The following is a 27,962-nucleotide window of genomic DNA, read 5'->3' on the forward strand; positions in this document are numbered from 1 at the left end:
GGGAATTCCAGAGCTTAGGGCCTTGGCAGATGAAGGCACAGCCACCAATGGTGGAGTGATTACAATCGGGATGCTCAGGAGGCCAGAATTGGAGGAGCGCAGATATCTCAGAGGGTTGTATGGCTGGAGGAGGTTACAGAGATAGAGAGGAGCGAGGCCATGGAGGGATTTGAAAACAAGGATGATAATTTAAAAATTTTAATATTTCTTGTGGCAATATCTTTGACCAATGTTTCACAGCGGCTTAATAGCAAGGCTTTTAAGGCTTCATAAAAAGCCCAAATTATAATAGTTGAGACATACCTATTTTAAGGAAAATAAAAAGCTAGGCTAATAGCTCAGAGATGGATTAGGTGCACTGAAGCCAAGCTTGGATAATAATGCACTGAAAGGATGCACAGATTCAATTCAACAAAGTCCGATTAGAAGACTTGTAGTCAGCAATAGCAGTCGAGGAAAGATCAGGTGCTTTGTTGTATAAACCCAAATACTGTGCCGATTTGGTTTCAGCTCATAGTACACTTTTTTTAAACCAGTTACTTTCAATTTGAGCTCCTGAGCTTTGAGCTCTGGAAGCCTTACACTATTTATGCATTTTTAAAAATCCTGTCATGTGAAAAATTCAACTTATCTAAAATAAAAAAATGTAGCACCCACATTAATGTTCAATTCAATTCAACATCAAATTCTCCGATATTGGAGAATTCTGAATTTTTGATAAGTTGAAGGACGTGAAGAAGATTGAAAACAAATATACACTAATAGAAACTAAATTAGAAACCAGGAAGAAATAGAAAGAAAATACAGTTAGAGTTACATTGAGAAATAAAAATGAGATAGAAGAAACATCTATAGTAAAACAAGTACAGAAACTGAGATAAAACAAAGAGAGAGAAAAAGAGAATAATGAAACCTGGGGGACAAGTGGTAAAAGAAAGAATTCACAGATATGTAGAGCCTCTCATCAAGACATCCTAAAGCGCTTCACATTAAGCCCTACAACCCTACGCATAATGAAACAGTCCATGCCCGCATGCAGCAAGATCTGGACAACATTCAGGCTTGGGCTGATAAGTGGCAGGTAACATTCGCAAAACACGCAAGTGCCAGGCAATGATTATCTCCAACAAGTGAGAGTCTAACCACCGGCCCTTGACATTCAACGGAATTACCATCGCCGAATCCCCCACCATCAACATCCTGGGGTCACCATTGACCAGAAACTTAACTGGACCAGCCACATAAATACTGTGGCCACAAGAGCAGGTCGGAGGCTGGGTATTCTGCGGCGAGTGTCTCACCTCCTGACTCCCCAAAGCCTTTCCACCATCTAAAAGGCACAAGTAAAGAGTGTGATGGAATACTCTCCACTTGCCTGGATGAGTGCAGCTCCAACAACACTCCAGAAGCTCGACACCATCCAGGACAAAGCAGCCCACTTGATTGGCACCCCATCCACCACCTTAAACATTCACGCCCTCCACCACCAGTGCACCATGTCTGCGCTCACCTTTATTTGTGTGTAAATGGTACAGCAACTTCAGGCGAGGAGCAGATGCATGGTTAAATGCCAATATCCAAAAGTTGTTGTCAGAGTCTGCTGTTAGCTTCACGAAAAAGGCATCTCACTGTCTACCTCACTATTGACATGCATTTAATGGCGTGAAGTTGCTGTATTTGCCTGGTAGATATAAACTAAACTCACCATAGGAAGTTAAGTCTTGTCATTACAAGCGTGAGTACCCTTTTAACAACATGATAATTGTTAATTACTGCCAATCAACCACACTAGCACTGAAAATAAACTATTACATGTGTGGAATCTCATTCATTCAGGTATTAATTGGAGATTTTTAAACATCAAATTTAAAATGATAATTTTATTACTTTTTCTTTCTGTCTCTTTTATTCATTCTCTCAATCCAATCTTTCCTTCCCTCTCCTTATTTCTCTTTCTGTACCTGATTTGACATTGAATTCACCCACTCTAATGTACACTTCCTTCTCAGTCCTTCCACTGTTTACTTCCCACTCCTTCAATCTGATTGGTTAAAGTGATACACAGTGAGTTGCCCTGTTCACTCAGGTCCCAGATAACATGTTTCCCTCGCTGCACTGTTATCAGCTCGCACTTTCAGCAACTTATTGGGAAAATATGTTTTCAGCTGAAGGATGCAGGGACAGATGCTTTTAGATGCCCTGCTACAGCAAAATCTGGCACATTATTATTTCCTCAAAAGAGTAACAGTATATTACAAACTTGTGTTCTAACATTTTTTTAGCATTTGCACTATTTCAATTCTGTTTCATTGCTCAAATAATCATGCAGCCTGAAAGTGGTTTTCCAACAGTGCATTTTTTTTACTTAAGGAAAAAATATATTGGCCCGGAATTTGCAGTTGTAATGACAGCAAAACTGCAAGCGCTCGCCGTCATTACGGTGTCAAACTGACAGCAACTTCTGGCGTCCACACATGCACCATTAAACGCGGAAATCCAGAAGTTGCTATCGGTGTTACCCTGCTCCACCACAGGGTGTGCTGTTGCAATCTTCGCAGTTGCAATCAACACAGAATCAGTAATTTGACGTGAACTTCAACTTTTTATGCACTATTCTCGTTGTGAAAACCATTGATAAAGTTAAGCCTTGTTGAATGAGGTGTAACTGAGTTTTAAATGGCGCACTAAGTCATAATTACTGCAGAACAACCTCTCTGGCCCTGAAAAACTAGTTTTTACATGTGGAATGTCATTACCTCCATTCATGATAAAAATTTAATAGATTTTTAAAATAATAATTAATTCAATTTTTTTAAATAATTTATTATATTTTAGCTTTTACCTAAATCCCATGTGTATGTCCCAATCTTTATTTCGCTCTCTGTAAAATGATTAAAAAGTGAATGATAATCAGTGCTTTTTACTTCCGGGCTTGCTGTCCATGAGAATTCTTCAATCTGTGGCTGGTCAGCCTGCTTGATAATTTCACTGTTCCTGGACACCACAGATCCCCTACAGATGGCGCCAGAATGAAACTGACGTCGTAATCGGGGAAATTGACACCACAGAGCCCACTAAATCTTTTGAGCAACTTTCTTCGAGGTCAGTGGCAAGCGTCGCCCTTTGCCGCTGACTGAAAAATCCGGGCCCTTGATGATATGTTCATTTGGTTAAACTTAAGCTTCACAACTTTTAGATTTTTTCTTGTTTAAACATATTAATGGCAAACTTTCATTACAGAGACAAGCATACAAAATGAAAGAATGAATAATAATGCAGCACTCCTTCATTTTCATTTGCCAGTTATTTTTTCAAGCATAATAATGAAATTCTTTTATCTCTGTTATAGTCCATTATTTTTATATCTATTCCCGGCTAAAGGGAAATCAAGCTTAGCACAATGTAACCCAGATATGTTTAACGGATTGTCCTGATTCTATTTTTCATTAGGTTTAAAGTAATCCATGGCAACATTCATCTTCCTGATGCGGTGTGGGACAGCCTCAATTGCAATCAGCAAACTTTTAAGTAAGATTTCAAAATCAGTGCTTTCAAAGACCATCAAAAATACTTGGGCGTCGATTTCGCTGACTGAGGCGGGTCCGGGGCGGCCGGGGTCAGTGCCGCGGTCCCAGCCCACACTCTCCAAGTGATTTTTCATTGATTGGGCTTGTTAAGCCTGCCCTGAGAGGTTCCCGGCCAATTAATAGGAAGCGGGTCTGATGACATCATTTGATCACGTGTCATTAGCCAGTTTCCTTAAAGGGGCCATATCCACAATCATTTTTACAGTTCTGCTGTCAGTATTCTACAGCATTGAGGTGCTGCAAACACTGGCAAGCACTGCATAAAGGTGTATGGCTACAGCCAGGCTCTCCCATTACTCCCTCCATATGCTTATGGAGGGAGTCACAGTACGCAGGGAGGTTCTCTTCCTTTCCCATGGGCGGAAGAGAGCTCTCCAGGAGATTAACGCAGCCTGGTTGCACATTGCACAGGAGGACACGAGCAAGGATGTCGTCAGGAGGACCAGGCTGCAGTGCTGCAAAACTTTCAATGATCTGAGCAGATCACGAAACATTACTGCCAAGCCACACTCAACCTCATCCTCCTGTGCCACTCATCACATCCACATCACTCTGCCTTCCCTACCCTACTCCTGCACATCTTTACTCACACCAACTTACTTACCTTGCACCTCCAACCATCCCTCTCTATCCACATTATCACTTCCCCATCTCACTAGCCACCTCTCACACTCACCTTCATCCTACTGCAAGCATACAAACTAACACACAAGGGTACGCACCTGGGTGGTTTAGCCAATGTTCATGTGAAGTTTCTGTTAATGTGTTGTCAAACATTGAAATCTATATTTTCAACACTTTACCTTATTGGACAGATCTGTGCTCACCTTTGGAAGTGTCTTAGTGAGTTCCAGTGAATGTTGAGACATAATTCTTCCCCCCACCCCCCAATTGTGATGAGTGTGAAAGGAATGGCTTGGACATCGTAGGGATGCTTTATGGTGCTGGTGTGGGGTGGTGTCAACCTGGCGCATCATACAGCGTCAAGTGAAGTAAATCTGGCTATGGTGATGAAATCGCTGGCCTCCCGGGCAGCAATGTTGTCGGGTGCTGATGCCATGTGTCCTTAGCAGCATCAGGTGATTGCGGAGAAGGTTGGTATTGTTGTTGGTGATGTTGGTGTTGGGGCTGATCGTGGAGGGATTCAGAGGAACAAGGTGAGATTTTTTCAAGGGCACCGATGTTGCTGAAGTTGAGATGACAGAGGCGATCTGTAAATGGTGAGAGAACTTGCTCCAGGGAGGTGACAGTGGATAGAGAGTTTACTCCAAACACTTCCAAGCTGCATAAAGCTCAAAAGTGTCTTCCAAGTCCTGAAGGCACAAGCTTCTGACATTGGAAAGTGAACAGCTGTAAAATGGTAGCTTTCATACCACTTTTGCAGCTGTCACCTATTCACAGCAATGGGGAGACATAGAAAACCCGACCTACTTACCTGACGTGATCTCTGAACGATGTGAAGCCTGTTAAAAAAGTGGGAAAATAGAAATTGGCTGGCAAAATAGTAGTAAACAAGCGTTTAACAAGCATTTAACTATCTTAAATGCCTCCCCCGCCGCTTGGTGTCGGGTCTGTTCTGAAATCACAGACCCGACACTTTGAAAACTTACATGGAGGCGGGTTCGGAGCGGGCTCCCAACCCGCTGTCAATCATTTTGATTTTGACAGCGGACTCGCCTCCGAACCTATACTCTCAATGCCGGTAAAATTCCGGCCTTGGAAACAATTTGCAGACTGTTATCAAGTGTGGTGTGTACATTAACCATTAAACTTCTACAGATGGATTTCTACTGTACATTCAAATCATTTTTCAGGTTTTCAGCAGGTTAATGATAAAAGCCACGTAGGTTAGGGTTGCGTTTATTTCCAACACCAGATTTCTGATTGGTCCCCTTGGAGGACAAGACACACCCAGCAGTTTATCTGGAATGTGTAATTAGATCCTGCCTGCCTAGGTAACCAAGTACTTTGCAAAGTGTAATTTGAGCCATTCTGACTGCCAGGCCCCAGAAATAAGAGTTTACAGACAGGGCTCACCCTTGCACGTTAAGACCTTCTCCCACCCCTGAAACAAGTTCCTGCCACCCCAACAAGTTCCTAACCTTCCTCACACCCCCGAGTTTCTGACCTTTTCCCTCCTCTACAAGTTCCTGACCTCCCCCCATCCCCTGTTCCTGACCTTCTTTCCCCACCCAAGTTCCTGACCTCCACTCCCCACCCCCTGTTCCTGACCTCCCTTCCCCACCCTCTGTTCCTGACCTCCCTTCCCCACCCCGTTCCTGACCTCCCTTCCCCACCCCGTTCCTGACCTCCACTCCCCACCCCCTGTTCCTGACCTCCCTTCCCCACCCCGTTCCTGACCTCCCTTCCCCACCCCGTTCCTGACCTCCCTTCCCCACCCCCTGTTCCTGACCTCCCTTCCCCACCCCCTGTTCCTGACCTCCCTTCCCCACCCCCTGTTCCTGACCTCCCTTCCCCACCCTCTGTTCCTGACCTCCCTTCCCCACCCCGTTCCTGACCTTCTCCCCGCCCCCCCCACCCCCATGTTCCTGATCTTCTGCCCCAGCCCAAACTTCTGACCTCCCCCGCCAACTCCCCCCCTCCCCCCCCCGCCATCTCGGGTTCCTGGCCTTCTCCCCACAACAAGTTCCTGATGTCCCCCCCCCCGGAATAGATGGGGCATTGTAAATGGGTCACAGATTGTCAACAGGTTTATTGGGTATGAAGTGAATAGTGACAGTGTCATGACTTACGGATTTTGTTCAGTCCGATGAGGTCACATGACACACAACCAGGTCTAGGGGGAGGGAGGAGAGGGTGTAAAGTGGGGTGGGGGTGGGGTTGGAAGAACATGATCCGTCTTACCACCTGGATCATGTTCTCGCTCTCACTCCGCCCTCCCCCCCACACCTTTAGACCTAGATCACGTCCTTCCCCCATCCCCACTGTGCTATACGCACTTTTAAAGCACCCCCCCCGCGAGTTCCTGACCTTCTCTCCCCCAGAGTTCCTGAGCTCTCCCCTCCGATCCTCTCTCTCCCTCCCTCCTCTCTCTCTCCCTCCCTCCCTCCTCCAATACCCTCCTCTCTTTCTCTCTCCCCCCTCTGATCCCCTCTCTCTCTTGCTCCCCTCCTCTCTCTCGCTCCCCTCAGATTTTCTCTCTCTCTCTCTCTCTCCCCCCTTTCGATCCTCTCTCTTCCCCCGCCCACCAATGGATCCAGTGACATTCTCTTTACAGAGCCGAGGAAAGCGTGGCCCATGGTGCAGGCAGCAACTGTTGGGTACTGTGCATGTGTGGCTTTGGTAAACGGCGCGCATGTGCAGAGGGGATCGGGTGCGCATGCGCGACTCCGGGATACCGCAATGTTTCTGCAGATAATCACAGCATTAGGTTACGTAGTAAGAGTGATCACTGATCTAAAATAGGTACAAAATTGTAATCTAAAATTGTAGGTAAAAAGACTGTGAATGTAATGTACACGCATAATCTGAACTTGTGTTCCAGAACTAGCTGCGCCTCTAGCCAAGCTGTTCCAGTACAGCTACAACACTGGCATCTACCCGACAATGTGGAAAACTGCCCAGGTCTGTCCTATCCACAAAAAGCAGGACTAATCCAATCCGGCCAATTACCGCCCCATCAGTCCACTCTCAATCATCAGCAAAGTGATGGAAGGTGTCATCGACAGTGCTATCAAGCGGCACTTACTCACCAATAACCTGCTCACTGATGCCCAGTTTGGGTTCCGCCAAGATCACTCGTCTCCCGACCTCATTACAGCCTTAGTCCAAACATGGACAAAGGAGCTGAATTCCAGAAGTGAGGTGAGAGTGACTGCCCTTGACATCAAGGCAGCATTTGACTGAGTGTGGCATCAAGGAGCCCTAGTAAAACCAAAGTCAATGGGAATCAGGGGGAAAACTCTCCACTGACTGGAGTCATACCTAGCACAAAGGAAGATGGTTGTGGTGGTTGAAGGTCAATCATCACAGCCCCAGGACATCATAGCAGGAGTTCCTCAGGGCAGTGTCCTAGGCCCAACCATCTTCAGCTGCTTCATCAATGACCTTCCCTCCAACATAAGGTCAGAAATGGGGATGTTTGCTGATGACTGCACAGTGTTCAGTGTCATTCGCAACTCCACACATAATGAAGCAGTTCATGCCCGCATGCAACAAGACCTGGACGATGTTCAGGCTTGGGCTGATAAATGGCAGGTAACATTTGCACCACAGAAGTACCAGGCAATGACTATCTCCAACAAGCGAGAGTCTAGCCACCGCCCCTTGACATTCAACGGCATTACCATCGCCGAAATACTGTGGCTACAAGAGCAGGTCAGGGGCTAGGTATTCTGTGGCAAGTGTTTCACCTCCTGACTCCCCAAAGCCTTTCCACCATCTACAAGGCACAAGTAAGGAGTGTGATGGAATACTCTCCACATGCCTGGATGAGTGCAGCTCCAACAACACTCAAGAAGCTCGACACCATCCAGGACAAAACAGCCCACTTGATTGGCACCCCATCCACCACCTTAAACAGTCATTCCCTCCACCACTGGCGTACCCTGGCTGCAGTGTGTACCATCTACAAGATGTACTGCAGCAACTCACCAAGGCTTCTTCGGCAGCACCTCCCAAACCCACGACCTCTTCCACTTAGAAAGACAAGGGCAGCAGGCACATGGTAACACCACCACCTCCAGGTTCCCCTCCAAGTCACACACCATCCTGACTTAGAAGTATATCGCCGATCCTTTATCGTCGCTGGATCAAAATCCTGGAACTCACTCCCTAACAGCACTGTGGGAGTACCTTCACCACATGGACTGCAGCAGTTCAAGAAGGCGGCTCACCACCACCTTCTCAGGGGCAATTAGGGATGGGCAATAACGTCCACATCCCATAAACAATTTTTTTTTTTTTAAATATGGTCAAAAATCCTCCATTTCAGTTTTGTGTGTTTTGATGACATTCCTAATGCTCCCAGAACAGTTGTCTCCTGCAAGATTTGCAAAGCTCAGGAGAACCAGAAGTGAAAAGCATATTGGCCCAGAAATTCGGGTCGGGGGCTTCCCGCGGGTGCAAGCCCCCGACCTGCACTTACCTACCGCACCGGCCATTGAGCTGTGGGCCCGCGTGGGATTCCGATCCTGGGCCTCCTCCAATTGCTGGCGCGCAGTGCTTGCGTATCCCAGGGGCGCAGTTAGTTCGATGCGCCCCCTGGGATCACGTGGGCCATGGAGAGCCAATGGTAGCAGGGAATGCTTCATTCATAAGTTTGACAGGAAGAGCTGTCAAACCTATAAATACTATAAGCCCCAAAACATCACTAAATCTTCAAATAAATTTTTAAAAAACCACCACATTTTTAAAATAAACTATAAATTATATGAAATAACTACTTTAAACAATAATTTAAATTTTTGAAAAAATGAAGTACATTTTCTAACGGGGCTAAAAAGAAACTTACCTTTCTTTAAAGTATTTAAAAATAATAAACCTGTGGAAAAAATGTTTTAATTTTAATTAATTCACCACTTACCTTGTAAAAAGCAGGCCTTGCGACTGCTTTTGACATGTCTAACTTCTGGAGACTTACCCTCCCGGGAAAACCTGCAATAAAAAACGTAAGTTCGATGCACACGCGCTGCCTCTCCTGCGCACGCGTTCGACTTCTGAACCCCTTCTTTCAGGGGAACGGAAGTGCCGGTTTCCCGCGCATGCGCAGTGCACTTGCATTGGGCTTACGGGTGAGTACCCCATGCGTACTCACCCGTGGAGACCCGAATTTCCGGGCCATTATTTCAAAGCAGTCCAATCAGAACTTTAATATGTGTCATTTTAAAAATTTGATTATATCCCAAGGGCTGGTAGCTAAAATGTCGTGTAGGCGATGTGGAGTCTTTAGTGCACAACCTGAAATATGCATTCTCTAGCCAAAATTTTCCAGCTGGTGGCTGGATTCTCAAGGAGCCAATATGATAACTGTGCCAAAATCTTAATATTGACACTCGATAGATTAGATTTGTCCCTTACACAGTGAACAATAGTAGCTTAACATGACATAAGTATGGAAAAAGAAGTAACTCTATTCATCAAGCCACTCCATTTACAAGAATAATAATCCAGCCTTAGAATTGAACAGTGCAGTACTGAGGGAGTGCTGCATTGTTGGAGCTGCTGTCTTTCAGCTGAGACGTTAAACCGAGACCCCATCTGGCTGTTCAGGGGTACGTAAAAGAACCCACGTCACTATTCGCAGAGGAGCAGGGGAGTCATTTATCTCATTGCTGTGCGTGGGACCTTGCTGCACACAAATTTAATGCTGCAGATGCCTATATAACAACACTTCAACGTAATTCATTGGATGTAAAGTGTATTGGAATGTCATGAGGATGTAAAAGTCTTTAATTCTGACGATTTTGAATAACCTATCTCAATAAGATCATAGAATGATACAGCACAGGAGGCTATTCGCCCCATCGTGGTAGAGCAATCCAATTAATCCCACAGCCCATTACATTTTTTCTCTTCAAGTATTTATCCAATTATTTTTTCAATGTTACTACTGAACTTGTTTCCACCACCCTTTCAGGCAATGCATTCCAGATCACAACTCGCTGTGAAAAAAAAATGTTCCCTCATGTCGCCTTTGGTCCTTTTGCCAATCACCTTCAATCTGTGTCCTCTGATTACTGACTCTTCTCCCATTGCAAACAGTTTCTCCTTATTTACTCTATCAAAACTATTCATGATTTTGAACACCTCTATCAAATCTCCTCTTAACCTTCTCTGCTCTAAGGAGAACAACCCCAGCTTCTCCGGTCGCTCCACGTAACTAAAGTCCCTCATCCCTGGTACCATTCTAGTAAATCTCTTCTGCACCCTCTCCAAGGCCTTGACATCTTTCCTAAAGTGTGGAGCCCAGAATTGAACAATACTCCAGCTGAGGCCTAACCAGTGTTTTATAAAGGTTTAGCACAGCTTCCTTGCTTTTGTACTCTATGCCTCTATTAATAAAGCAAAGCATCCCATATGCTTTTTTAACAGCCTTCTCAACTTGTCCTGCCACCTTCAAAGATTTGTGTATATACACCCACTTGGGTCATCGACCTGAAACGTTAACTCTCTCTCTCTCTCTCCACAGATGCTGCCTGACCTGCTGAGTATTTCCAGCATTTTCTGTTTTTATTTCAGATTTCCAGCATCTGCAGTATTTTGCTTTTGTATTAAAATTGTACCATTTAGTTTCTATTGCCTCTCCTCATTCTTCCTACCAAAATGTATCACTTCACATTTCTCTGCGTTAAATTTAATCTGCCATGTGTCTGCCCATTTCACCAGTCTGTCTATGACCTCCTCAAGTCTGTTACTATCCTCCTCGTTGTTTACTATATTTCCGAGTTTTGTATCATCTGCATACTTTGAAATTATGCCCTATATACCCAAGTTCAGATCATTAATGTATATCAAAAAGAGCAGTGATCCCAATACCGACCCGAGGAACACCACTGTTTACCTCCCTCCAGTCTAAAAAGCAACCGTTCGCCACTACTCTCTGCTTTCTGTCCCTTAGCCAATTTAGTTGTTGGGTTTATCCCTCTTTTTTTTTTTAAAAACAGGGGTATAACATTTGCAATCCTCCAATCCTCTGGCTCCACCCCCATATCCAAGGAGGATTGGAAGATTGTGGCCAGAGCCTCCACAATTTCCACCCTTATTTCCCTCAGTAGCCTAGGATGCATCCCATCTGGACCAGGTAACTTTTCTACTTTGAGGACTGCTAAGCTTTTAAGCACATCCTCTTTATCTATCTTTATCCTATCCAACATCACTACTGTCTTCTCCTTTACTGCTATATTGGCAGCATCCTCTTCTCTAGTGAAGACAGATGCAAAGTACTCATTTAGTACCTCAGCAATGCCCTCTGCCTCCACAAGAATATCTCCTTTTCGGTCCCTAATCAGCCCCTTCTTTAGACTACCTTTTTACTAGTTACATGTTTATAAAAGACTTTTGGATTCCCTTTTATGTTAGCTGCTAATCTATTCCCATACTCTCTCTTTGCCTTTCTTATTCCCTTTTTTAGATCTCCTCTGTACTTTCTATATTCAACTTGGTTCTCTACTGTATTATGAACCTTAAAATTGTCATAAGTCTCCTTTTTCTGTCTCATTTTAACCTCTATGTTGTTAGCCATCCAGGGAGCTCCAGCTTTGGCTGCCCTTCTTTCCCCACTCATGGGAATGTGTCTGCTCTGTACCCGAACCATCTCCTCTTTGAAGGCCTTCCATTGCTCAATTACTGTTTTTTCTACCAATCTTTGCTTCCAATCTGCCTGGGCCAGATCTTTTCTCAACTCACTGAAGTTAGAAACATAGAAGATAGGAGCAGCAGTAGGCCATTCGGCCCCTCGAGCCTGCTCCGCCATTTAATGAGATCATGGTTGATCCTCCAAATTCAGTACCCTGTCCCTGCTTTCTCCCCATATCCCTTGATCCCTTTAGCCTTAAGAAATATCTCTAACTCCTTCTTGAATATATTTAATGAATTGGCCTCAACTGCCTTCTGTGGTAGAGAATTCCACAGGTTCACCACTCTCTGGGTGAAGAAATTCCTCCTCATCTCTGTCCTAAATGGCTTACCCCTTATCTTTAGACTGTGACCCCTGGTTCTGGACTCCCCCGCCATCGGGAACATCCTTCTAGTCTGTCTAGTCCTGTTAGAATTTTATAAGTTTCAATGAGATCCCCTCTCATTCTTCTAAACTCTGGCAAATATAAGCCTAGTCAACTCAATCTCTCTTCATACGTCATTCCTGCCATCCCAGGTATCAGTCTGGTGAATTATCGTTGCACTTCCTCCATGGCAAGAACATCCTTCCTCAGATAAGGCGACCAAAACTGCACACAATACTCAAGGTGTGGTCTCACCAAGGCCCTGTACAACTGCAGCAAGACATCCTTGCTCCTGTAATCGAATCCTCTCGCTATGAAGGCCAACATACCATTTGCCGCCTTAACCGCCTGCTGCACCTGCATGCTTACCTTTAGCGACTGGTGCACAAGGACACCCAGGTCTCGTTGCACTTCCCCTTTTCCCAATCTATTGCCGTTCAGATAATAATCTGTCTTCCTGTTTTTGCCACCAAAGTGGATAACCTCGCATTTAGCCACATTATACTGCATCTGCCATGTATCTGCCCAATCACCCAACCTGTCCAAATAATACTGGAGTTTCTCTGCATCCTCCTCGCAACACACACGCCCACCCAGCTTCGTGTCATCTGCAAATTTGGAGATATTACATCTAGTTCCCTCATCTAGATCATCAATATATATTGTGAATAGCTGGGGTCCTAGCACCGATCCCTGCGGTACCCTGCTAGTCACTGCCTGCCACTCAGAAAAAGACCCATTTATTCCAACTCTTTGCTTCCTGTCTGCCAACCAGTTCTCTATCCAAGTCAGTACCTTACCCCCAATCCCATGTGCTTTAACTTTGCACGCCAATCTCTTATGCAGGACCTTATCGACAGCCTTCTGAAAGTCCAAATGCACCACATCCACTGGTTCTCCCTTATCTATTCTACCAGTTACATCCTCAAAAAATTCCAGTAGATTAGTCAAGCATGATTTACCTTTTGTAAATCCATGTTGACTTTGTCCGATCCTGTGGCTGTTTTCCAAGTGCTCTGCTATTACATCTTTTATAATGGACTCTAGCATTTTCCCCACTACCGATGTCAGGCTTACAGGTCTATAATTCCCTGTTTTCTCTCTACCACCTTTTTTAAATGGTGGGGTTACATTAGCTACCCTCCAATCCATGGGAACTATTCCAGAGTCTATAAAATTTTGGAAGATGACCAGCAATGCATCTACTATTTCTAGGGCCACTTCCTTAAGTACCCTAGGATGTAGATTATCAGGCCCTGGGGATTTATCGGCCTTCAATCCCGTCAATTTCCCGAACACCATTTCCCTACAAATACTGATTTCATTCAATTCCTCCCGCTCATTAGACCCTATGTTCCCCGAAATCTCTGGAAGGTTATTTGTGTCCTCCTTTGTGAAGATAGAACCAAAGTAGATTGGCGGTTCGGATCAGATCAGCCATGATCTTATTGAATGGCGGAGCAGGCTCGAGGGGCCGATTGGCCTACTCCTGCTCCTATTTCTTATGTTCTTATGTATGCATTTAATTGGTCAGCCATTTCTTTGTTCCCCATAATAATTTCCCCTGATTCTGACTGCAAGGGACCTACGCTTGACTTCACCAATCTTCTTCTCTTCACATATCTATAGAAGCTTTTACAGTCAGTTTTTATGTTCCCTGCCAGCTTACTCTCATATTCTATTTCACCCCTCTTAATTAATCCCTTTGTCCTCCTTTGCTGAATCCTAAACTGCTCCCAATCCTCAGTTTTGCTGCTTTTTCTGGCCAATTCATATGTCCTCTCCTTGAATCTTATGCTATCCCTAATTTCCCTTGTTAGCCATGGTTGAGTCACCTTTTTTGTTTTATTTTTATGCCAAACAGGGATGAACAAATTCTGTAGTTCATCCATGCAATCTTTAAATGTTTGCCATTGCCTATCCACCGTCAACCCTTTAAGTAACATTCCCCAATCCATCCTAGCCAACTTGCGCCTTATACCATTGTAGTTTCCTTTATTTAAATCCAGGACCCTAGTCTCTGAGTCAACTACTTCACTCTCCATCTTAATGAAGAATTCTATCATATTATGATCGTTCCTCCCCAAGGGGCCTCGCACAACAAGATTGCTAATTAATCCTTTCTCGTTACATAATACCCAGTCTAAGATGGCCTGATCTCTAGTTGGTTCCTCGACATATTGGTCCAGGAAACCATCCTGTATACACTCTAGGAATTCCTCCTCCACAGTATTGTTACTAATTTGGTTAGCCCAATCTATATGCAGTTTAAAGTCACCCATGATGACTGCCGTGCCCTTATTGCACGCGTCTCTAATTTCCCGTTTAAGACCATCCCCAACCTCAGCATTACTGTTTGGGGGTCTGTATACAACTCCCACTAATGTTTTCTGCCCCTTGGTATTTCTCACCTCTACCCATACAGATTCCACATCATCAGAGCTAATATCCTTCCTTACTATTGTGTTAGTCTCCTCTTTAACCAGCAATGCTACCCCACCTCCATTTCCTTTTTGCCTGTCCTTCCTGAATATTGAATACCCCTGGATGTTGAATTCCCAGTTTTGGTCACCCTGGAGCCATGTCTCCGTAATTCCAATTATATCATATCTGTTTACATCTATTTGCGCTCCTCCAGTTAAGTATTTTTACGTTTGATTGTACCTTGTCCTTTTCCATAACTATTCTAAACCTGATGATATTATGATCAGTGAGCTGCTTTCTTGAACCGCTGCAGTCCATGTGGTGAAGGTACTCCCGCAGTGCTGTTAGTACAGAGTTCCAGGATTTTGATCCACCGACTATGAAGGAATGCCGATATATTTCCAAGTCAGGATGCTGTGTGACTTGGAGGGGAACTTGGAGGTGGTGGTGTCCCCATGCGTTTGCTGCCCTTGTCTTTTTAGGTAGAAGTCGTGGGTTTGAGAGGTGCTATCGAAGAAGCCTTGGTGAGTTGCTACAGTGCATCTTGTAGATGATACACACTGTAGATACGGTGCACCGGTGGTGGAGGGAGTGAATGCTTAAGGTGGTAGATGGGGTGCCAATCAAGCGGACTACTTTGTCCTGGATGGTGTCGAGCTTCTTGAATGTTGTTGGAGCTGCATTCATCCAGGCAAGTGGAGAGTAATCCATCACATTCCTACTGTGCCTTGTAGATGGTGGAAAGGCTTTGGGGAGTCAGGAGGTGAGTCACTCGACGCAGAATATCCAGCCTCTGACATGATCTTGTAGTCACAGTATTTATGTGGCTGCTCTCGTTCAATTTCTGGTCAATGGTGACCCCCAGGATGTTGATGATGGGAGATTCAATGATGGTAGATTCATTGCCTGGCACTTGTGTGGCACAAATGTTACTTGCCACTTATCAGCCCAAGCCTGAATGTTGTCCAGGTCTTGCTGCATACGGACTGATTCATTATCCTATTCCTATACACACTCACGTGTGGCACTCTTTGAGGCCCTGCTCTTAAATTTCCTTCAAAGCTCCTGAAGCTCTGACTGCAGGACCTCAACTGTTTACCTTCTCATGTCATTGGTTCCCACATTGACCATGACTCCTGCCTGTTCAACCTCCCCCACCCACCTCCCCCCCCCCCCCCCCCGCCTCAAATGTTCTGTACCCTCTCAGTGATGCCCTTTACTCTGGCACCAGGGGGGGCCAACACACCATGCAGAACTAACGGCAGCAGTTGCAGTAATGCCTGTCTATCCCCCTGACTATCAAATAATCTATGACCACTGCATTTCTAAACTTGGCTGTGCCCCCGTGCAGTCATTTCCCTCACAGTGCTGTGGATGCGCTCTAGACTGCACTCCCCCACAGTGTCGTCACCTTCACTAGTATTCAGCGCTGAATAACGGCTTGAGTGTGCCATACACCCAGAGGATTCCTGCACTGCTTGCCTCTTCCTACCCTGCAGGATGGTCACCCACTTACTATTCTCCTGAACCCCCTGTAGCTGCAGGGTGACCACCTTCTGGGCCACCTCCGGGAAATTCTCAGCCTCCCGTATGCCCTGCAGGTGACTCCAGCTGCTCCTCAAACTTAGAAACCCTGAGCTTGAGTTCGAGCAACTGGAGGAACTTCCTGCACACATGGTTATCCAGGACACATGAAGCGTCCTGGAGGTCCCACATGGCACAGGAATTGCAGGCAACGGGTCTCAGCTGTCCCATCATTTTGCTTAAAAGTCTTTCTACTTAAGCACTTCCTTCCCCCTGTGCACCGAATTCCTACTCTCACCAAATTCCCGTTGCCACTCTGTATAGCAAGCCACTTTGTTTAGCAGATACTCCCAGCTCTGTGCATGCACTGCTCTGTGTGGTTAGCCCAGATCTACTTATCTAGCATATTTAGTCCATTCTAACCTATTGCATAGAATCAGATTTAGAAAGAACAGGATAGCTTTAAAACTATTCATCATGCAATGAGCAAAACAGAGACCTGGCAAAAATCATTATCTACCAGAGCATGACCAATAATTTGTTTATCATGATCACACACAGGTGAATTGAACTGGACTTACAAGCCTTGGCTGTAGCTTATACCTTAGTTGGTGTCACATTTCGATAGGGAGATTTCCAAATACATCCAGATTCTTCATTAGATACAACTTGGTGTGATATTTGTAGATATTTGCCAGGATCTTCATCAACAAATGATGACATCTGAGTACATTTTGGGTTCGTCTTTAGATAGGAATATTGAGCAATTTTCTCCTAGAATAAAATATGATACATTAGCCAAGAAGAATTTAAAATTGGGTCTTTATTTATTGTTGTGAGATTAATGGTAATCATTACTAATTACATACTTGGGTTAAATGATATAAAGACCTTGGACACATACTTTCTTTTCTTCCTGATCATCTGATTCTTCACTCAGCAAATATCGCAGTCTGTTCTGCAGTGTCTGGGATATATTTTCCTAAAATCAAGGAGAAAAACAAAGAAATATGAAATCAGTGCCTAGAAATTCAGGCACGTGTAAATACCATAGGGCTGGCATAGCCAGTGACAGTACCGGCCAGCTATGGTTTTGAGCCTGCCTCCATCTCCTTCCAGGCAAGCTGCCGTGTAGACTCATGGGGTGGTACCTGAAGTGGCGTAGAAGGTGACCCTCTTCACAATTACCTCAAACAACCCCACCACTTTAACAGCCATCAGAGGTTGGGTGCTGAGCTGCCCTGTCACTTGCCTGCAGATTCATTTCTGTACATGGGATTCCTTTTCTTTCACACTTGCCTGTCACTTCTCAATCACTTTCCCCTTCAGACTTGCCAAAGGTTGCCAATACTTTGAGATTCCTTTTGAGCTTTTCTAGCAATTTTCAAAATTTTTGTCACTTATATTGTGACTTTCAATTGCCCATCCCTGTAGATTTCAGTTCAATGCAATTTTCTGCCCTCACTACTTGTGTCCCAAATCTGTTCTTCAGTTTGTGAATAATTATGCAAATGGCTTGATCCAGGAAATTTGAGTGCTAGTTACACTTTACCAGTCTGGCAGGATTAGTTTTGTTCTTAACCATTTAGAACTGTAGACAAAAATGGAGCCGATGGCATTCACGAACATCAAATAGCCTTTTGGGGTCTATAGTTTATATATGTAGCAAATTAAACAATAGTTATGCATTGGTAATATTCTTTATACATCACATCCACAAAGAAACTGAATTATTTTCTGATCACCTTACCTTGTGAGGTACAGTTACTTCTTCCATAGAAATTGCTCCCTTTGAATCGTATGGTGACTGCTTAACCTTCTCACAAATGGCCTGGTAGAGACCAATCAGTTGTCTTCCTTTCTCTATGGCAGAGTGCTTCTGAATAGGACTAAATCTGTTGCACTCTTTCCCTGGCTAAAAGTAGAAATAAATTATAAACTGTATTCTATTTTAATGCTTTACATAGATGACAGCGACAAAATACAAGATTACATAAATTCTATTAGTCAGAATATGAATAGCCTGCAAAAGCTATGATCTATTTTGACCCTCCAAATTTGAATAAAGCTCTGAAGCTTTACATTGAGTTAAGTAACTTACAGGGAATAAAACTGTTATTCCACATCAATGCCCCAGATTTTGCGGTCAGCGGCGAATGAACAACGCTGGCCGTTCATTATCCTTACAGCTGCCCACAGACTTTTCGTAGGCTTTTGCACGGCAACTTACTGTCATCGGGAGTCCTAATACAGTGCGGTGCCCTCTACAGGGGATCTGGGGCCTGTGTGAAGAGGACAAGCAACAGCATGTCTCTTCAACCAATCAGATTGAAAAATCCTTACTGAGGCACACAAGAACTGTAAGTTAGATGTAAAATCATGTACAGAAAGTGAAATAAAGAGAAGGAAAGAAAAATGGGATTAAGAGAGAGAAATAAAAGAGACAGAAAGAAAAAGTTAAAAACATTATTTTAATTTTAATTTTTTTTAAATTTCCAACCATAATTAAAATCTGAAGAAGTGAAACTCCACACTTGTAAAAAAAAAAAAATCAGTGCCAGAGAGGGGGTTCGGTAGTAATTAAGACGTAGCACGTTGTTAAAAATTCACTTGCACTTGGATGGACAAGCCCCAACTTTTTCTGGCATATTATTGGGTATCTCGTGGGTAAGTACAGCAACTTCATGCCAAATCTCTCAGCGACGTGCTGGTGTAACGAAGCTTGTGGAGGAGCAGAGCAACTCAGACAGCTTTTGATTTCCGCGTTTAACTGTGCATGCACGGACGCCGGAAGTTGCTGCCCAATTTACTCTTTAATAATGCTGAGCGCTCATAGCCTCACCGTTATTCCTACCACAAAATCCAGACAACTATTGCTGCATGACCTTATAAAAGGGGCAGTTCAAGGGAGTAATTTTATCCTTTCTTTCAGATCTCTTCCACTGGTTCTTCATCTAGGAATCTGGCTGAACATTAAAATGCTCTCTAAAATCAGCCAAATCTGTAACCTTTGATCTTTAGCCATGTACAGTGTCAGAGAGGAATCATCTTAATGCCTTGCTGCTCTTCCCTTTTCTGGCGGTCAAAGGAAAGATTAAACAATATCCATTTTATAGAGTTTGAACTATTTGCTATGGCCTAGGTTTTGCAATTTACATTATTATTTATATTTTATCTTACAGCAGGAGAAACATATTTCTTTGGGAGTCAAAACATACATGGCATAATTTCTTCAGATGCTAACCTACAAATAAAATAAGCTAGCAGAATGTACATTTTAATATGTATGGGTGCATTATTTTAAAACATCAGATTATTGTTGGTAATGCTTGTAATTAGGCACCAATTAATTAGTGGAATGCAAAAAATTTCCCAGTTACAATCTTTAGTGATAAATTCTAACATTAAACACTGATAACACAACACAATTTGGGTGAATTCAATTTAATTAGTACAATTTTAAGTGTTTGAACCAATGTGTTATTTTCCATTAAGTATTTCAATAATTACACATGATTCTAAACCCCGCTATGAGCTTCCAACCACATATCCGCACCATAACTAAGACCGCCTATTTCCACCTCTATAACATCGCCTGTCTCCGCCCCACCTCAGCTCATCTGCTGCTGAAACCCTCATCCATGCCTTTTTTGTCTCTAGACTTGACTATTCTAACGCACTCCTGGTCATCCTCCTACTTTCTACCTTCTGTAAACTTGAGATCATCCAAAACTCAGCTGCCCGTGTCCTGACTCGCACCAAGTCCCGTTCACCCATCATCCCTGTGCTTGCTGACCTACATTGGCTCCTGGTTAAGAAACGCTTCGATTTTAAAATTCTCACCTCCTTTTCAAACCCCTCCAGGGCCTCGCCCCTCCCTATCTCGGTAACCTCCTCCAGCCCTACAACCCTCCGAGATATCTGTGCTCCTCTAACTCTGGCCTCTTGAGCATCCCCGATTTTAATCACTCCACCATTGGCGGCCGTGCTTTCTGCTCCGGAATTCCCTCTCTAAACCTCTCCGCCTCTCTTTCCTCCTTTAAGACGCTCCTTAATACCTACCTCTTTAACCAAGCTTTTGGTCATCTGCCCTAATATCTCCTTATGTGGCTCGGTATCAAATTTTGTTTGATAACGCTTCTGTGAAGCGCCTTGGGACTTTTTACTACATTAAAGGCTCTATATAAATACAAGTTGTTGTTGTTGTTGATTAAAACTCACCCAATTCAATGTTTACCAAATATTTTTAATAAAATGCATCTGATTTACAAGGTATATGGTATAATATAGGTTATAAGCTCCTGTGTTCCTGCCATAAACATAGCAACTCTTCTAGTGCTGCTCGGGTCATAGTCTTGTTGAGGACTGCCAACACAGCCCTATCTTTCAACTATTGTACACAATGCCCTTTATCTTTTTGCAGTGTCAGCTGTGGCTCAGTTGGTAGCACACTCGCCTCTGAGTCAGAAGGTTGTGGGTTCATAGTCCCATTCCAGGGACTTGAGCACATAAAGTTAGGCTGACACTCCGGTGCAGTGCTGAGGGAGTGCTGCACTGTGGGAGGTGCCGTCTTTTGGATGAACCGAGGCCCCATCTGCTCTCTCAGGTAGACGTAAAAGATCCCATAGCACTATTTCAAAGAAGAGCAGGGGAGTTATCCCCGGTGTCCTGGCCAATATTTATCCCTCAACCAACATAACAAAAACAGATTATCTGGTCATTATCACATTGCTGTTTGTGGAACCTTGCTGTGCGCAAATTGGCTGCCACATGTCCCACATTACAGCAGTGAATCCACTTCAAAAAAGTACTTCATTGACTGTGAAGTGCTTTGAGACGTCCGGTGGTCGTGAAAGACGCTATATAAATGCAAGTCTTTCTTTTCTTTCTATCATAAAGTAGCTATCTTCATCAAATCTACTGGTATATCCACCTTAGTGAACTTAGGTAGGCAGCATGAGCTGGATTCACTGGGTGAAGCTCAAAACACTGGTGAGCAGGAGCAGATACTAGTGCAAGCAAAGAAGCATAAAAAGGAGCAAGAACCTGCTTACATCTAACTTCAGCTGCAGCTCTATGTGAGCCCAACCTTACAAGGCTTACACTTAAAAGTAGGATACAATAGCAAAATACTGCGGATGCTGGAAATCTGAAATAACAGAAAATGCTGGAAACACTCAGCAGGTCAGGCAGCATCCGTGGAGAGAGAAACAGATTTAACATTTCAGGTCGATGACCCTTCATCAGAACTGGAAAAGGTTAAAGAAGTAACAGATTTTTAAGCAAGTGTGGGGCAGGGACAGGAAGGTGGGGAGGCGGGGGGGTTGGGGGGGGGGGGGGAGAACGTCTGTGATAGGATGGAAGGCAGGAGAGATTAAAAGACAAAAGGGATGATGGTGCAAGGCAAAAGGAGATGGTAACGGGACAAGTTAAGAAACAAAAGATGACTCTAGATGAGGTGTAAATGACGATGGCAGAATCAACAGCTGCCATGTGAGAAAAAAAAGGGAGAAAAAAAGATAGGGGCCGAGGTTATGGCCTGAAATTGTTGAACTCAATGTTGAGTCCAGAAGGCTGTAAAGTGCCTAATCGAAAGATGAGGTGCTGTTCCTCGAGCTTACGTTAAGCTTCATTGGAACAGTGTAAGAGGCTGAGGACAGAGAGGTCAGAGTGGAAGTGGAGCGGAGAAATAAAGTGACAGGTGACCGGAAGCTCGGGGTCAAGCTTACGGACTGAACGGAGGTGTTCCGCAAAGCGGTCACCCAATCTGCGTTTGGTCTCCCCAATGTAGAGGAGACCACATCATCAGTATACTAAATTGTAAGTACAACAAGTAAATCGCTGTTTCACCTGGAAGGAGTGTTTGGGGCCCTGGACAGCGGAAAGGGAGGCGGTAAAAGGACAGGTGTTGCATCTCCTGCACTTGCATGGGAAGGTGCCGTGGGAAGGGGAAGGGTGTTGGGGGTGATAGGAGGAGTGGACCAGGGTGTCGCGGAGGGAGCGGTCCCTTCGGAATGCTGAAAGGGGAAGCCGGGGAAGATGTGTTTGGTGGTGGGATCACGCTGGAGGTGGCAGAAATGGCGGAGGATGATCCATTGAATGTGGAGGCTGGTGGGGTGAAAGGTGAGGACAAGGAGAACCCTAGCGTGGTTCTGGGAGGGAGGGGAAGGGGTGAGAGCTGAAGTACGGGAAATGGAACGGACATGGTCGAGGGACATGTCAACCATGATAGAGGGGAATCCTCGGTTGAGGAAAAGTAGGATGCTATCTAAACATTTTCTACAGACATTAGGTAATCTGCCAAGCATAGAATTATAGAATCTTGCAGCACAGAAGGCGGCCTACCATGCCTGTACCGACTCTTTGAAAGAGCTATCCTTTTAGTCCCATGCCCTTGCTCTTTCCCCATAGCCCTGCAGATCGAGGCCTAGAAATTCAGTGCCCTTAGCGCCGATTTTGCGGCGCTAGAGGGCCTAGCGCTGCAATTGGCGCCGGTTCCTAAATTGCCTGGGGCCCTTCCGCGGCGGTAGACCGGTAGCGCTGCGCCGGCACCGATGACGTCATCGGTGTGCGCAGCGTCCCGGTTGCCGTGGTAACCCGGCCCCAGGCCGAAATTCAGTTGCGCCTGCCTCGCCCGTGGCAGGCGCAACTAAGACTCTGGCAACAGAGTCTTCCCCCAGTGTGCGCCGGCGCATAAAGGTGGAGCGGCGGCCGGCCGCGTTCCCGGCGGCCGCCTGCCCGCACCTCCCTTCCCGGACTCCTGCATTCCCCCCCCGCGGCCCTGATCAGTGTCTCATGCGAGCCCGGCACTTCCCCGAGGTGCCGGGCTCAGATGTCGGGTCAATCCGCCGGACAGTTGTCGGCTGCAGGCAGCTCCTCCTTAACAGGAGGAGGAGGCCTGCAGTTCCCCCGCCTGCCGCACCGCATCGGGTGCCGCAGCGGGGGATTAGCGCCGGGAAACCCAAGTTCACGCCCGTTTTGAGGCGCTAAAGGAGGGTTTTAGCGCCCGCCGCCGTCTGGGCCCGGCGCACCCGAATTTTCGTCGGGCGCTGCCGCATTACCGCTGGTGCAAACTTTCTGGCGCTACAGCCCTGGCAAGACCAGTGTCCTGCAAGATTTGATGAATCGTGTGGATGAGCCCACTAGACACAACTGTGCAATCATGCACAACTGCACTCTACACTGGAGCATGCAACAACTCCAGGGAGATCTGTGGCAGAGGTCCTTTGCACAGTTAACAAACCTTCACAACTGCTCACACTGCTGCAAGGAGGCCTTGTGCTTGAATCTCTTTTCTCCAGCTTCAACATGTTGGGATATCGCAGACAGATATTACGTAGGCCTTCACTGCCCTCATTTCTGCCCAGAGGTTTACTCCTACACACATCATTGGATACATAGACAGTGCACAGCAACAGGGACAGGGCTAGAGTAGACATGAGGTTGCTGCTTCTCCGGGAAATATAACATCATGGCCTTCCAGCCACACAATCCAAATGACATTAGATGTGCAGAAAGTGAACAGGGCCAAGCTTTCACCACAGCAGCAGATGTGGCACAAGCAGCTTCAGGGCCAACTCATGACCCAGTCTAATGAGGCAAAGGACCACCTCAAACCCAAGAATTTCCCACTGACACGCAGCAGCCTGCCAGCTTACTTACTCCTGCCACCTCCACGTTCCCCTCCAAGTCACACACCATCCTGATGGATGTATTTCGCAGTTCCTTCATCGTTGCTGGGTCAAAATCCTGGAACTCCCTATTTAACAGCACAGCAGACTGACTGCAGTGGTTCAAGAAGGCAGTTCCCCACCACCTTCTCAAGAGCAATTAGGGATGGGTAATAAATGCTGGCTTTGCCAGCAACGCCCATGAATGAATAAATTTAAAAAATGAGAGCCTGCCACTTAGCTCTAGCTATCGGAAAGTGGTTCTCCTAGTTCTTCAACTTCATCTTGTTTGAATCTTTTGGGTGTCTTCATTCTCCACCTTCTGCGTGGTTATGCCTCTTTGGATGGCAAAGTTGTACAGCATGCAGCACACAATAATTGTAGGAAACCCCAAATCTATCTAGGCTCTACTTCAAAATGCATAGTGTGTGTTTAAGGATGATGTTGGTGACTCTGTGGGCCTTGTTGTATCTGCATTCTGCTGCTGTTCTTTCCTGTCTCAGAAATGTCATGAGCCAGGGCTCAAGAGGGTAGTCTTGGTCTTCCAGGAGGAAACCACACACTCTTCTTTGTGACTCAAATATTCCTAGCACTGTGAAGTGGGCAATGAATTGCATGATCCTATTTTGAAGGTGAAGGGGAATCCCTCATGATTCATGAAGGAAAACAAATTATGTGCCGGATGTAGGGTCACATAGGTGTTATCAATGTTGCACCAGACTTTGGGGAATCCTGCCATATGGAAAAAAAATATAGTGCCTTCCCATTTTTCTGCCAAATGTCCATGGGGAAAATTATCAAATTGTTGCCTTGATGAACAATGCAATAATCACCTGCTGGATACATCTGTGAATTGCAGGTTAACTGATGTAACCTGTGGCACCTTGAAATGAGATGGAAACATAAGAGTTCAGGACTGTGGTGACCTGACAGCCATTGGCAGGGCATTCCTAATGGTGCAGGTTGGCTGGAAGTCAGTTTCTTGGAGACAGCACAACTCTCGTCATTGCCTCTTAAGCGTAGCACATGTGAAGACAATTTTCCTCAGAGATGGTAAGGTAGGTGTGCTTCTGCCTGTAGGTACTTATTGGTGGGCACCATCATGGGAAGGCAGTCGCCTCAGGCATAATTTTACCTGCCTATCTTTTCTTTATCCTCCAAATAACACAAAAAGTAATGGGATTCTCATTAGAATGAACATGTTGTAGGTGATATAACTAAAAATGCCTCAGTCCAAACTCTCATTCCTAAACCTGGAAACATAGCCCTGGATAAAAGAGTAGTGAAAATATTCAACCACCATTCTCCGCTCAAATTGCAGTTTCAAATTCCAGCACTCAGAGATCATGGGTCCCCCTTTAAAAGTTGACTTGCTTTAAAATCGAAAGATCTCATAGCAAGGCAGATTTATTGAGGTAAAATTAGTACCTTCCTGGGAAATTGCACGTGATTATGTGCATAACATTAACAATGATCTTATGTAATGAAGCTGTCGCCCATCCACCTTACAGCTCTCCACAAAATGTGTGTGTCATGTATTATAGGCGGAGATCTATTGATCAGATTTTCCCGCCCGATTTTCCAGAACCCGCCGTGACATTTGGCACTACTACCAGTGGTGACAATTGACAAATATACCCAATTCACTTCTTCACCTGTTTACTTGCATCAGTAGCTTTGTGACTTATGGGGGGGAAAATTCGGTTGCTTTGCGCCTCCCGTTAGCGCCCTAAGAGGGCACTAATGGGGTGCAAAGCAACTAGCACCCGGGCGTGGCGCCACCAACGCCTCCTGCGAAATTCAGCAGCGGCAGTAACTATTAGCACCCCGCTCGCGATCTTCGGTAGCGCCCCCTGACTTACCACCGGACGCTATGTCCGACGGGGTCAGGGGGGCCTACCTGCGGCCGAGGCGGCGCTATTTAAAGGCGAGGTGCCGGGCGGCTATTTTTGTTGCTAGTCGCCTGCCAGCATCTGCCTCCGCTGCCGTCCCTGGCCTCCTGAGCAGCCCCGCAGAGTGCCGGCTGTGCTCCATGAGCGCGGCACTTCTCGAGTGCCGGGCTCTTTTGCCGGCACTCCGATCCCCGGTAGTCCAGCTGGGCCCCGGGTCGCGCTGCACAAGGCCCCTCCCCTTTAAGAAGGCCTGCAATACCACGGGGCGATGTGCCGTGGCACCACATCATGCCGCGATATTCCCTAGCAGCCCAAGAGGGAGGCGGGGCGCTTCCAGTCGTGCCCCGCTTCCCACTTGGGGTGCTACCACTCAATTTCGGCCGTGGGGGGCGCTAATTTTTTCTAAGTAGGGTTAGGTAGGAACCCTGGGTCCAGGAGGTAGGTACAAAGGCATTTACGTCCTGGATCCAGCAGTCCCCACCTTGCTGTAGCTGCCGGGTCTTACAAATTGTGTAAAACCCGTCCACATGCACTTAAAAACAAAATGGAGGTCAAAAAAGAGGCTTCCAGCCTTATAATATTTAAATTGGCATCCCGCCTCCTGGGAGCAGGTTGGTCACCCACCCCCATCCTGTTAAAACCGGAAGTGGGCAGATTGGAGGTGGGTTCAGGTCGGGAATCCCACTTTTAACAATTTAACTACCCCCCATGCCCCCAACCCACCCGTTTTTTTTAGGATAAAATTCCCCCCATTGTTTCAGCATCGTGAAAAGAAAATGCTACTTCCCAAGTCCCTATTCCACAAATTGCTAGGGTTCTGTTTTTGTACACTTCCAGCCTTGGTCACATCAATTTCCTGGTCTCAGCCAAAAATAATTACTGAATAGATCTTTGAGACAGTCAGCGTATACCAGAACAAAAGTCCAATTCAGTAAATACACCATAGGAATATCAGAATTGCTGGATGACCAAAGACCAAGGTCCAACTAGTTCGCCTTCTACGATCCTGGTAGTCGCATGATACAATGATAATGGATTTGTTGACTAATCAGAGCAATCAATCTCTACCAAGTAGTCTACAACAGACCCAGGCATGATGTGAGGAAAACCCCAGTGGTGGAGAGCTTTGGAAACCATGGCCTAGAAATTCAGTTGTTTGCGCCAGCCGCTAGCGCCTTAGGAGGAGGAAAAGTGGGGAACTAAGCGGCTAGCACCCGGGCGCGGCACGATCTGCGCCTCTCGCGAACTTCAGTTAAGATTTAGCGGCGGCGCAAAACCTTTGCACGCGCTCAGCTGCGCGCGCAGATCCTGACGTAATTTCATGGTGCAACGCCCTTTGTGCGTCCCGAACCGGAAATTCAGTGGCGCCGGCCTATTGTGCGCCTGGCGCCCCTAGCGACTGGTAGAGGGGAACGGTTCCCAGTCACTGTGGGGCACAGGGGGTGCCAATTAAAGGGGACTCCTCCTGCAGTATAAATGGCAGCCATTTTGCACCACTCCTTTTTTGTCTCTCTCCAAAGATCCGGCTCTCACAAAGGTAGAGAGCTTTCTGGTTTGGCTCAACACTCGCACAGGTACTTGTGGCTTCAGACCACAGCTTTGCACTTGTCTTTAATTTCACTGTCATAGCATTGATTGGAAACATATAATGGGGGCTGCAATGGGTGGAAATGTTGGGCTTCTCCATTGCATTCAAAGGGCTCAGAGACACCGTGAGAGAGTGCCAGTCATGGCCAGACGGAGAAGGGCCAACAGGTGTCGGCAAAGGAGGCCTTACCCACCCAGGGTATACCGCCAACAGTTCTCATATCTGAACATGTCTGAGGAGCAGTGTGTTCAGAGGCTGCAATTCAGAAGGGCGGTAGTCACTGAGATCTGCCACCTGCTTCGCGGAGATCTGCAGCCACAGCTGAGGAGCAGGACGTCTCTGTCAGTGGCAATGAAAGTGATGGTGGCTCTCAACTTCTATGCCACCGGCTCCTTCCAATCCGCTACTGGGGACATTTCCAACATCTCCCAGTTTGCGGTACATTGCTGCATCCGCCAGGTGACCAATGCCCTTTTCAGAAGGAGATGTCAGTTCATCTCCTTCCCCATGACCGTTGACAAGCAGCAAGAGCGTGCAATGGGCTTTGCAGCATTAGCGGGCTTCCCCATGGTGCAGGGCGCCATTGACTGCACGCA

General features: G+C 45.8%; 1 protein-coding gene across 4 annotated transcripts in view; it reads right to left on the reverse strand.

Moving 5' to 3' along the window:
- LOC147109470 (uncharacterized) overlaps nt 1–27,962 on the reverse strand; it is a 196,005-nt gene that overhangs the window by 137,937 nt on the left and 30,106 nt on the right. For all 4 annotated transcript variants that reach the window (XM_086003435.1, XM_086003434.1, XM_086003436.1 and 1 more), the window contains 3 exons: nt 17,967–18,131; nt 17,121–17,198; nt 16,820–16,990 (listed from right to left, as the gene is read on the reverse strand). In XM_086003435.1, coding sequence (XP_085859561.1) covers nt 16,820–16,990; nt 17,121–17,198; nt 17,967–18,131 — 414 coding nt within the window. The remainder of the gene's footprint in view (nt 1–16,819; nt 16,991–17,120; nt 17,199–17,966; nt 18,132–27,962) is intronic.

Source organism: Somniosus microcephalus, chromosome 12 (assembly GCF_052327205.1).
Source record: "Somniosus microcephalus isolate GS21.2 chromosome 12, FLI_Smic_1.0, whole genome shotgun sequence".
Taxonomy (NCBI): domain Eukaryota; kingdom Metazoa; phylum Chordata; class Chondrichthyes; order Squaliformes; family Somniosidae; genus Somniosus; species Somniosus microcephalus.